A 12634-nucleotide genomic window follows, 5' to 3' on the forward strand; every position below is an offset into this window, starting at 1 on the left:
TTCATGGATACCATTTTACGATCCCTTTGATGTTGAATTAAAATGACTAGTTTTTTGGTTTTGAAACTCCTGGATTAACTGTACATCGTTATATTCTAGATCTTCTGCAACTGATGAAGGGAAGTGTTGTTCCCGAAAAGCGTTGTGCTCATCATATTGAAACGATAAAGAAGAATTTTAAATCAAACCAAATTGGCTGCATTGAACTGTCCTTTCTTTAGAACTTATATATCTAAATTGCTAAATTGTTTTTAAAAGTTTACATTGCCATTTACTGGCTGATTTTCAGCACATAGGTGTGCAGGGGACGGGAGTATGGCTGAGCAGCCAGGCTTATCCTAAGAGGGGTAACTTGAGCTGTACAATGAACTCAGTAAATACAGGTATCCAAGTTAAGCACTTACACACTTAATGTTATAGTATAAATATTTATTTATATATATATATATATATATATATATACACGCATATATTTAAAGCATTCTTTAGAAAGCAGCAACTAATAGTAACATTAATCCCAACATAAGTGGTACTAATAGTAACATTAAACCTTCCATCTACTTTCTAGTAGAATGGCGAGACAGTTTCTAAGGAAAGTTAACTTTATACTTTTCAGAATGGCAGAACGTTTCCAAAGTAAGTAAAATAACCTTACATATTATTTTACAAGTGCCAGGACACTTTCAAGGTAAGTAAGAACATTTGTAACTGTTCACTCTAAGAGCAACAGCTACCAACTAACTCATTTTTACAAATAAGTATACTTTTCAACACTTGTTCTGTTTTCAAGGCAAGCCCCTTAAATTATCGAGCCTTTCCTAATTGTTGTACATGTTCTGGGGAAGAATGAGCAAACAAGTAAGTAGTTAACTTTAAAAGTTAGTTGAAACACTGAAAGGGCGAAAAAAGACACGGGCCAGTTTGGTCAAATAAGCACCCATGGGTGCCTTTACCAGGGCTGTGGAAACCGTCTGCGTTAAAGGGACGAATTAATAAAAAGGTCACTGCCACCATCCATTAAAGATGAGCTTGTCCCTGGAACAGAAATGTTACAGTAAAAATGAGAAAGGGGATACATTACATCTCCCCAGCACTCCACATGAGGCGGTGGGGTGCTGGTCACACCTAAAGAAATGTAAAAGGGATCCAAAGATCTTTTTTATACTTGGGAACTGTAGTTCTCTCAAGGTTAGCCAGAGAAAGTTAAAAGGGGGGCGCCTAGGGCAACCTAGCAACAATAGGAAGTATGCGCAAAAAAGTTGTCAAAGAGGATAAAATAAAGACACTATGAAGAGTCTTAATAGGACACCCATAAAAAGAGGAAAAGATTCTGTGAGTGTGGGAAAAGGTTCCTACTGACTGAGGTATAGGGAAACGTAATCAACCAGTAAAGCAAATAATTCTGGGGTTGAAGTACGTCAGGAAGATTTATCATTGCTATGAAAATCTTACCTAACAGACACCTTGGAAACATTCTACAGGGTGTCATTGGGTCACTATGTGCTTGGGAGACTCGCATAATTCAATAGTCCTATAAACTGAATTACATTACATTTGAAATCCTGGATGGGGTGTCATTGGAAAAAGCAAAACCTATCCGGCTCTTTTGTATCCCTACCCTCATGTGGTGTGTGGTGAGGGTCATCGTGTGTGATCTGGTACAGGCCATATCAAATATTTCCCCTCTACACCGACCGAGCGAAGCGACTGCCACGGGCAGTGTGACATCCAAACCAGATGTAGGTATGAAATCATTCAAGAGTCATGATGCACATTTCTGTGTCCCTTTTCCCAAATGGTGCAAATTGTGTTTAGAGGCCAAGGCCTTGTCAAACTCTGTTGGTTGATCTAATGGCGGTGTTGATATTGTCATGTTGTTCTCATCCCACCCCAACAGGTAAAAACATTCCCCAGGACCATTGTGCAGTCTGTGCGCAGGAAAGACGAACGGCGAAAGGAGAAAAGGGAAGAAATCAGCGAGCGCAAACGGAAGGTGAGACTGGCCAGGGGCAAGCATTTGTGATCAGGTTCTAGAAGCTAAGAACAGGGGTTCTGGGAGAAGTGCATAATACTTAATGGAATGTGCTCTTATGCACTGTGTGAGGTTGCCAATGCATGGGTAACACAAGAGCCAGTGGGTGGGAGAGGACGACGGGTTGACTGGTAGGCACTGCTTGTGGAGTGTGCATTTTGGGGCTTCAAACTGTGGGAGGCAGCGCTTGACTGGAATGGCTGTGATGTATGTTTCGTCCTGCTGTGTGGACAGTAAGGTATGAGTGGAGCAGTACAGTGAGGCTGTGTGAGAATTGAGGTGCGAGCATGGTGTGCCGTAAGGCTCTGAGGGCAGCAAACCATATCCACCTTTTTATTATTTAAAAGCAAAAGTCATGAGAAAAGCTCTAGCTAGGCACATGTGGGAAGGGTACTCTCCAGATCACTCTAAGCATTTATTTGGAAGGAGTTTGTAGCATTGCAGTAATATTGTGAAAAAGAGGACATAAATGTTTTTCTCTGACTGTCCCTCCGGCTAACTGGTCTCTCTCATCGTTGTCTCCTTCCAGGAGAAGGAGCGCAAGAAGGAAGACCTGAAGCAGCTTAAGAACCTGAAGCGGAAAGAGATAATGGGCCGTCTCGAAAAGCTCAGGGATATCACGGGTAATGAAAATGTTGGCTTCCATGAGAAAGATCTGGATGAGGATTTTGATCCGGCTAAGCATGACCAGCTAATGCAGGTGAGCCATATGCTTCATAAACATTTTCTCAAGTATCAGCAGTGGCCGACTGCCCCACTCTTCTCCTGTGGTATTCTCTCGCCTGGGATCTTTTTCCATCCTCCTTTCGTCCACTCTCATCCTCTGCCACCTCTGTTCCCTGCTATTGCCCTACTCTCATCCTGTTTCCACTTCTCTGCTCTGTTCTTCTTTTACTCCTACTCCACGACCACCAACTTCCAGAAATTATCCCCCCCTCTGAATGTCTGCAGAATTTATAGCAGCTGACGGGTGTCCCACAAAGGATGCACAGAAGACTGGAACAGGAGCTATGGTTCACTCTGGCTATGTACACACATGATACATGAATAACAGAAAAGTGCTGTCTCAAAACGAATTCTCACACTGTCTGATGCCTTCTCTTGTGTAGTCGTTTTGTGGGTTAAAGGGAGTCTGAAGCTGCCAGTCCCTCTTTGTAAAAGATTCTCCGGGTAATCCTTGTAACCTCCTGCCAGTTGAATGGATCGGCACAGCTTCTCTGTCCAGTGAGGCAGAGTTGGAAGTGGATACCATCCATGCCTATAAAACCCTCCTACTCAGTGCCGGCCCCCATTCTTTCATAAAGATGAGGGCTTCCCAACTTGGTCACACCAACTATTGCATCTTCAGCTAGCGTTGGGCTAATCCAGCTTCGATGTGTCTATCGTGTTCTGTCTAGCTAGTAAGTTTCTATCTCCTCCTCTGCAGTTGCCAGGTTTTTGCCATCAGATTGTAATCTGTAGTCGACTTGCACAAAAACCAATGGGTAAGGTGTGTTAGGCACTGGCTGCTGCTTTTTAGGAGGATTTCAGTGTATTTCAATTAGATTTCCAATCCTTTTTTTATTGTGTTTAGTATGATTTGCAATCCATTTTTTGTGCTGATCTTCAAGTTGTGTTCCCTGGCTTTGTGTTGTAATCCTTTGTTTCTTTCTCCTATCAACTGTGTGGTAATGGATGGCGCTTCACATGCTGTCCCTTTCTCCTTGAGCTCAATTGGGCTCCTGATCGCACTCCTAAACATAGGTGTCTCCTTTGCCTACTCCTCCCTCGCTCACAGCCTGTTATGCCCTCCTCCGGCACTGTTCAAAACTCTGACTGCCCCATGATCTTTATTCTGCAACCCTCCACCGGCCGCCTACTTCACCTTAAGCGGCCCCCTGCAGGCTTTCACCTCTTGTGCATATCTGCCTACACACAATTTGCATTGCATTTTGGCTGTACATTTAAAAATCGAAGTTGGAGGACCTCATTCCTTTTACTATACTTACTTCTTTCCTACATGTATATCAGTGCTTCTGTTTCCCGGTGCTCCATCTGCATTCAGTGTTTATTGCATTTAAAAACGTTTCTGGGGTGTTTTGCTTAATTCGAATTTGGGTGCTTCTGTTTCCCGGTGCTCCATCTACATTGTGTTTCATTCTGCTTTAGCTAAAATCAAACATGGCTGGGTACTTGCTATTACCATTTATTTATTTTTTAAATCGCTTTTTGCTGGATGCAAAACTGTTACTTTACCTTTTTTTAAAAATGTTTGCTGTGAGTGCATCCTGCATTCACATCATACATGTCATATCTTGTCCTCTGTGCCCCACCTACCCACTGTATCCCACTCCTTGCCCCCCCCCCCTCCTTGTGCCCCAGTACATCAGCCTGGTAAGGTTCCTTCTCACCACTGCAGCTAGCTTTGTCGCTATCTAGCTCACCTATCTTCTCTGCTACTCTATTTCCTATCCCTCTCCTTTCACTAAATATGGCCGGAAGAAACTTAAGAAGGACATACTGGGCTCCAACCCAGGCCTTCCTCTTGAAGACACTTGCGTCACGGCTTCCGCCAGAGAGACCCTCAGACATCCTCTTCGTCGTTCCCTCACCCGACTTGTGGACTCTCCACATGGTTGCCTTTCTCTCTCCTATCACCTCTTCTCCCATTAACGGCGGCACCTGCTGGGAGGTCCTCCTTGACATCTTTGCCATTTCATTGCATCACATCTAGACAGGATTGTGAATGTTAGCTAGTGCCACATTTAGATATAACTGTGAATATCATCCAGCACATCTATGGACACAGGTTGCAGGCACGGCCAAGCATCCATGCACCATAGAATGCAGCTATGGCTATGCTTTCCGGTCTAGCAGCACATACAGCCGTCCAGACTGAAACACAGGAAGTACCTCAACACCTCTGCCACTAGCATACGTCGACTATCTACGAAAGAAATCCAGTATAGCTGGACCCACATCGACTCTCTCAACAATAGCAATCTATTGCAAACCACCAACAGCGCCCACCCACGTGCCTGGCCTTGCTTTGGGCTGCTTATTCGAGCCTAGCCAGCCACCCAAGTCCTAGACCGGCAAAATGCACACATGCATCTCTTAATCTAAATCCTTAAGTATTTTCCAGCACATTGACTACGGTCACCGAGGGTGTTCCAACCTAAAAAACGTGTTGAGGCCACACAAGTGGGGAAAGAGTATTATATAAATAACCAAATACAATACAATTTCCCAGATTATCATTAATGTCTATCGGAATGGAACCATCATGGTTCAGGGTCCTCAACCCACCTTTCTCCTCCTTGACAGGCTGCTACGTCACCTCTCAAAGCTTATCTCTACCCCTGGACAGGCTCACTTGCCTACTGGGCCTTCCTCCTACTCCGCAACAGGCTTCCTTGCCTACTGGGCTTTCCTCCTACTCCACAACAGGCTTCCTTGCCTACTGTGCCTTCCTCCTCCTCCGCACAGACTCCCTTGCCTACTGTGCCTTCCTCCTCCTCCGCACAGACTCCCTTGCCTGTTGTGTCTTCCTCCTCTGCACAGGCTCCCTTGCCTGCTGTGCCTTCCTCCTCCTTCACACAGACTCCCTCACCTTTTCTCAGTCACGGCACCCTTGTCGGCCTTGGCTCCTCCGCCTTGCAATGAGCCATAAACTGGTCTCGAATATGTTCATCAAACGACTCTTGAAACTTGCATGACAAAGCCAAATGCCGCAAAGGTGTCACATATTCCTCAACCGATTCCCCTTGGTCTTGCACCCTTATGCAGAAGTTGTACCGTTCCAATATCGTGCTCGTCTTTGGGTTGAAATGCAAATCCAATTTAATCAAATTAATTTGCAGCGTCGCCGCTACCGTCTCTAGACAGCTGAGGCAGTGTTTCATAAATCCTTCGCCCCTCATATCCCAGAAAATGTAGCAAAAGGGCGAGCTTTCTTTCATTAGAATATGAAGTGCCACCAGCTGCCTTGATGTAATGCATAAAGCGTTTGCGCCACTGAGACCACAAAATCTTTGCAGGGCCAGGAGTAGGCATAAATATGGGAGGAACGCCTATGCCTGGTAATACCATGTCGCCATATTTATCTTCCAAAACTTGTTGCACGGGCCAGACCAAAAAATCTTGCCTCCTGGATAACCTGCCTGCACTCCGACTAAGCGTTTGCGAAAAAAAGAAAATATATATACTACAGCGAAGTATTGGTGACTGGACAGCAGGCAGCTTTGCTTAACAATGATCCGGTTCTGCCCTGATACTTTGAATCTGTCTCCACTTGACACAGGAAAAAAATAGGTGCTTGCAGTCTTCCTTATGCCCCTTAACCAAACTTTTTATAATTATTTATTTTTTTTGGGTCTAAAACTCTGGTGGTATACTGGGCCTCCGAGGGCGACCGTCATGAAACTGAATACAGTCACAGTCTCTATCCTGTACAAGTCTTCTGTTCCGCACTGTGCAGAGTATTACACCCCACTTCACTCTGCTTACTTCTCCAGGCTGAAGCTCTATCGCCTCAAGCTTCAGTATTGTGCTGCTTTACTTTGAGAAGAGGATATTGTCCTGCTCTGCCTTGACTGCACCCCACTGGCTGTCCGTGTGTCAACGGCGGTGTACGTTGAGCACGAGGGAATCACTATCACAATTCAGCGAACTAAAACGGGGATTCAGTTGCGCCTCTGCACCGTGTTGTACGGTAAAGCCCGGGGCCTACTGGGGAGACGAGAGACCATGTTCGTCAACAGCCGCGGCCGCTGGCAGAAGCTCCGGAGGGGCTGGGGACACACCAGGGGAGCACTTACTTGGGAAAAGGACGGCTCTGGCCCAAATGCCCCTCGATGGCCACTGCTACACTCAGGCGGAGTGGCGCAGCAGAGATTCCTGCAGCTGCTGGGGGTCTTCGCACTATCCCATCCTCGTCGCCATTGTTAAAATGATGGATGGCAGCTCAGGTATGCTCGTGAAGAATTCTTTATTAAGATAAAGACCCCCGGCGCATCCAGAGGTCCTCAGGTAAAAGCATACAAACTTTAACTTTGGAATGTAACAAGTAAACAAGAACCCTCTGACCTCACTGGAGCTGTGAAGACAGAAAGGTTCCATGTATCATTAACCATTTCACAAACAGGTTACATACCCAGACAGGGAACATTACAACACACACCACCCCCCTCCCCTTATTTCACACACAACATTCTCCAGACAGACACACACACCCACCACCCCTGAAGGGACACAACTTAATTTACAATAGCTCCCACAACATAGTCCTTAAACTTGGCAGGCACCCTCCACTCCCGCACAGGGTGACTACTGTCCCGCACGAGGTCGCCGTTCTCCCGCACACCATCAACATTGCCGACAGGACCCGGCAACCCAAAACCCTCAACACTGGTACCTTGCCTTTGCACCATTGCAGCAGCACCAACCACATCACACATGGGATCCGTACAAACCTCACCACTCACAGGCTCACCTGAAAGCACGTCTGCACTAACCACGTCACATTTGCTCCCGACATGCCCTTTCTCCACAACGACCACACTCCTTTTACTCCATCTAGATCCATCCTCCAATTTGACATACCCCGCCTTGACAACAACACAGGGTTGCATGTAGACACTGGTGCCTTTAACAACATGCCTAGGATTCTTAATCTGTACATGGTCACCTATAAAAACAGCCAAGGGCTTCCTGCTCCCATATCGCTCCTTGTGCACCTCTTGCTTCCTACAGACCTGCTCCAACACCTCCTGCATGTCCACCCCTGAATGAGTAATCCGCCCCCCCCCCCCACGCAGGCACCTTCAACTTGGTACCCGGTTTCCTTCAGCGCATAAACTGAAACAGAGAACAACCAGTCAGTACAGAAGGGGTGTACCTATATGCCTTAAGCGCCTCTGACACAACACTGCTCCAAGATAGACCATTAGCTACCGCTAGCTGAACGGCACCCTTAACAAATCTGTTAATCCTTTCAACGAAACCGTTGGCCGCGGGATTATACAAGTAGGCGCTATGATGCCGTATTCCCATGCTCTTTAAAAACTGTTGCATGTGGCTCAACACAAACTGGACTCCATTAACAGTGACAATGCCCGCCGGCACAACTTCTCTGTCAAAGACCTTATTTAGGAAGTCCACCACCTTCTCTGCGGTCAGTTTCCAAGGCAGTTGCCTCAACCCACCTGGAGGTATAGTCCACAAGTACAACAATGAACCTAAAAATTGCTTCCTAAAACACCCTTGGGATCCATAATGTCAATGGCAACCTTTGCCCAAACCTTTCGGAACATCCACCGGATACACTGGTTGAGGGCTGGGAGCCTTGCTTTTATCACTCGTGGCACACGCCACTCAATCTTTCACTTCTTCCTCCACATCACTATCCATTCTGGGCCGCCAATAAGATTCCCTCAATCTTCTTTGTCATCAATCTACCCAGATACCCTTCGTGATCCAGTGCAACAAGCCTACTCCTAAGAGACACCAGAGGTACCAGCCTCTGGCGACACCCCACTGACCTTCCGAAGCTCATACCACACGTGACCATAACAGTTAACCAACTCCTCATCTAAAATGCCATTTTTAAGTGCTGCCCTGATACTTGTCAAAGTCAAATCGATAGCCGGAACTACACTGGCCACCATGGCGCACTTGTCCACATCTACCTTGTTGTCCTCAACCACCCCTCTGACGCTGGGAAGACGAGACAGTCGGCCACAGTATTTTTAGTACCAGGGATGTATTCCACCTTAAAATTGAATTTGTGTATATCCGCCATCCACCTCGAGATTCTGGATGAGGCGTGAGACAAACCTTTGGTGGTTAGGACGTGCACTAAGGGCTTGTGGTCGGTCCGCAAGGTGTACTGCACACCCCACAAAAAGGTTCTAAAATGCTTAGAAGCCCCGACAGCAGCTAAAGCCTCCCTCTCGATGACAGCATACCTCTGTTCTGCGTCCCTCAATACCCTAGAGGCAAACGCTATGGGACGATACTCCCCTTCATCCCACTGCTCTAGTACTGCTCCAATGCCCACCTCGCTGGCGTCGACTGTCAACACCGTCTTCTTCTTGGGTGAGAATGAACCCAGAGAAGGAGCCCGGTCAACCTCCTCCTTCAATCCATCAAATTCGACCTGACACTTCTTGGACCATTCACAACGGACCCCTTTTTTTTAACAATGCTGTCATGTTGAGTGGCTCATCAACATACAATGCAACAAAACAACTATTGTAGTCCATTAGACCCATGAATGATCTCAGTTGCTCTTTATTGACGCGGGCCGGGGCATCTTTCAATACACTTACAAGGGCATCTTTCAATACACTTACAAGATCCTCCTTGGGATGAATTATATTCATATCCAGGGTGTGCCCTAGGTAGGTCACACTAGGTACCCCCACATGGCATTTGCTCATTTTTATGGTGAGGCCACTTTTCTTCAATACTTCAATTACCTCAAGTACTCTCCCATCATGTTCACTTCGACTCCTCCCCCAAATCAGAATGTCATCCTGAAAATATCCACTCCTGATATACCTCCAAACAACTTCTGCATAATTGTTTGGAAAACAGCCGATGTGGATGCTAAACCAAATGCCATTCGACAAAACCGAAAAGCTTTGAAAGGGGTCACAAATTATGTCAAGGGGCGGGACTCTACATGGAGATCAATCTGGTGATCCGCCGATAGGTCGAAAGTGGAAAAGCATGAAGCCCTTCCAGCTACTGCGAGTAACTCGTTTATGTTGGACAGGGGATGCCTGTCCACCCATATGCTGGCGTTTAGATCCCTTAGGTCTACACACATCCTCATCCCCCCCGTCCGCTTTTCGCACTAATACAACGGGTGCCAACCACTCAGAGCTCTCCACTTCCTCTATTATTCCAGTTTCCTGGAGCTAGCCCCTCTCGGACTAACATGGGAACCCTCCTCACTTTGTGTACACTCGGCACAGCACCCCTCTTGAGCACTATCTTATGGGAAAACCCCTTCAGCTTTCCCAGGGTTGAAGTAAACGCACTGTGAAAGGCCTCTTTGAGATACTCTACAGACAACGCCTCTTGCTCCATCATGTTTCCGTCCGCATTCACACTTAAAACAGGAACAGCCTTACCTGGCCGGATTTCTATCTCGAGAGCCGCCTGTTCATCCCACCCTACTACAGTCTCCCTTGTGGGCCACATACAACTTCCCACAGGTAACACACCCTCTGAACTCAATGGTGGCCCATTTGTATCCCAACAATTTAATTGGCACCCATCCATATGCACACTGGTTAATGTCAGAATGTAGCAACTCGGCCACCTGCTTGTGGTAGCTTGCCACATATAACTCAGGAGATATTATAGTGTAGGGTGACCCAGTGTCGACCATCTTCATTGGCACACCATTCACGGTCAACGTGGCCCACGCACCCTTCCTCCCGTGTTCACTACCCACATTCAGTAACATCCCTTTGCGCACAATTTCATCACCAGGGTCAGGCTTGGTGTCACCCACATAACCTACAACATTACATTATCTTCATCTGGATTAGGATCAACCATCCTGACAGTTTGTCTTGGACAATGCTCTTACACATTTGGGCGTAATGCCCTCTCCCTTTTCATTTTCTGCATTCTACAGTGGCGGCGGGACACTCCTTCGAGCCGGTTGCATATCCCCGCCATCCACATCTCCTACACCCTTCTCTTGGGGAAAGCATTCCTTTGCTGTCCTCGATCTTTCCCTTGGCATCGTCAAACCCTCTCCTAGCGATTATGGCGTGTACATTTTTGCTTTTATCCGTCACTTCCTGGACACTCCTCTTGGATTCCTCTATAGCTCTCGCTATTTCTATCACATTTTCCAATTGTGGATCCCTCTTAATCCAGAGCCTCGCCCTCACTCTGGAGTCACTTGTGCGCATCATGATCTGATCACGGATGTACTCGTCCGCCAAACCGATGAATTTGCAAGATGCGATGAGCGAACGTAATGCTGTGATGTATGTGTCAATACTTTCTCCAGCACCTTGGGCTCTTGAGAAGAAGTGGTATATTTCCAACACCACATTTGGCCTATTTCCAAAACGTGCTTCCAACTTTCCAAAGGCTGTCTCATAAGCCAGTACCATTCCTTCATCCTCATCACCACCATCTCCTCCATCTGCACGGGGAGCACGCACGTCTTGCCCTGGAAGATGCTTAAAAACTCTTAGCCCTTCAGTTCCTAGGCAATTCAAGAGGGTGGCTTCTTTGTCATCGTCACTCTATCTGGATCCTCCTGCCGCCCTCAAGTACACCTTGAAGGTGTTTACCCACAGATCCCAAGCTATGGGACGCTCCCCTGGACTAGGGAGAAAGGCTGGAGGTGGACGGGCGTTGCTGTGTTTCATTATTGCCCCTTCTGTCTAATTGGAGTTTTACAATCACTTGAATGTACAATATACAGCCGCGGCAGTAAGTGATAAGGGATTTGCTGGGTTGGGAGAGTCTTATTCTGGCACTTGACAAGTGCACAGCTTGCTTCTAATTTAGGTAAACTTGCAGATTGCTTCTTGAGTAAAGTGTACCAGTTTCTATAGTTTTAGGGTTGGATGTCAGTTTGCGCCCAGTTTACACCTTGCCTACGCCGTGCAGCCTTTTTCCTGGGCAGTTTACTCCCTGCAGTACCTTGCCCCTCCTCTCTCGCAGCGTGTGCAAGCAGGTCCAGGTTCCACCCCTTGACGTGATCCGAATTACGGCTTGGGTGAATGGGATCACATGGGCACGTGTAGCTCCACTCACCAGTTGGTCTGGAAACGATTAGGAAGCTCCTTACCTCCTCAATGGTGCCGCGTAGGCTTGCGTGTGAGATCGACGCTCTCCTCCTGCTGTGCCGGCCGCGCTCAACCTTGATTGCTACAAGGGAGTGCAGGCCAGCTTGACGGTTCTTTTTGCCCGGGCCGCGCTCGCGCTCGTCCCCCTCTGGCTCAGGAGAGCGCAGGCAGCGCGGCACGATTGTGGACTGTTTTGCTCTCTGATGCGTGGTTCTGCTGTAATGATGCAGTTGCCGGTGCCACGCTTGACCCCCTCCTTCTCAAGGTAGCGCAGGCACGCTGCTGGACGCTGCTCAGAACGCCACTGGTTCCCTGTGGCTTAGAGGTTTGCTCGCCACCGTTCCTCCGGTCCACGCCTCTGGGGAAAGGCAAACGGCGGCCAGTGTGCTGTGGGCTCTAAGTGCCGTAGTCCTACTGGGCTGCCCTGATACTTGTCAAGGCTGACCAGTACTTGGCCTCTTGCACGCGTGGGGTTGCAGGGTTAGCTGCCCTCGTCGCCAGTGTAATAACGAAGACACTGTGTAGGTAGAGAAGGAAGTTTATTGCAGCAAACCCTGAGCCCAGCAGGACTCCAACAACACAAACCAACTGTTCTTCAATGGAATGTGGAACCTCTTCCACAAGTAAACAGGCAACGACAGAGGCAATGTGAGCTACGAATAGAATGCTAAGGTGATCATTCAAGGTAAGCATTCAGCTCACACTGTAACAACTTTCTACTTACCTACATAGAAGTGCTCTGGCTCATATAGACTTTTGCCTATTGACTTTGGCTTAACCTCTTTTCACTGGAAAA

The 12634-nt window shown here is 47.3% G+C and overlaps 1 protein-coding gene across 2 annotated transcripts in view; it reads left to right on the forward strand.

The window, feature by feature from the left end:
- KRI1 (KRI1 homolog) overlaps window positions 1–12634 on the forward strand; it is a 352880-nt gene that overhangs the window by 250360 nt on the left and 89886 nt on the right. For both annotated transcript variants that reach the window (XM_069604296.1, XM_069604297.1), the window contains exons 11-12: window positions 1898–1993; window positions 2562–2732. In XM_069604296.1, the coding sequence (XP_069460397.1) occupies window positions 1898–1993; window positions 2562–2732 (267 nt within the window). The remainder of the gene's footprint in view (window positions 1–1897; window positions 1994–2561; window positions 2733–12634) is intronic.

This window comes from Ambystoma mexicanum, chromosome 3q (assembly GCF_040938575.1).
Source record: "Ambystoma mexicanum isolate Mex_15411 chromosome 3q, UKY_AmexF1_1, whole genome shotgun sequence".
Taxonomy (NCBI): Eukaryota; Metazoa; Chordata; class Amphibia; order Caudata; family Ambystomatidae; genus Ambystoma; species Ambystoma mexicanum.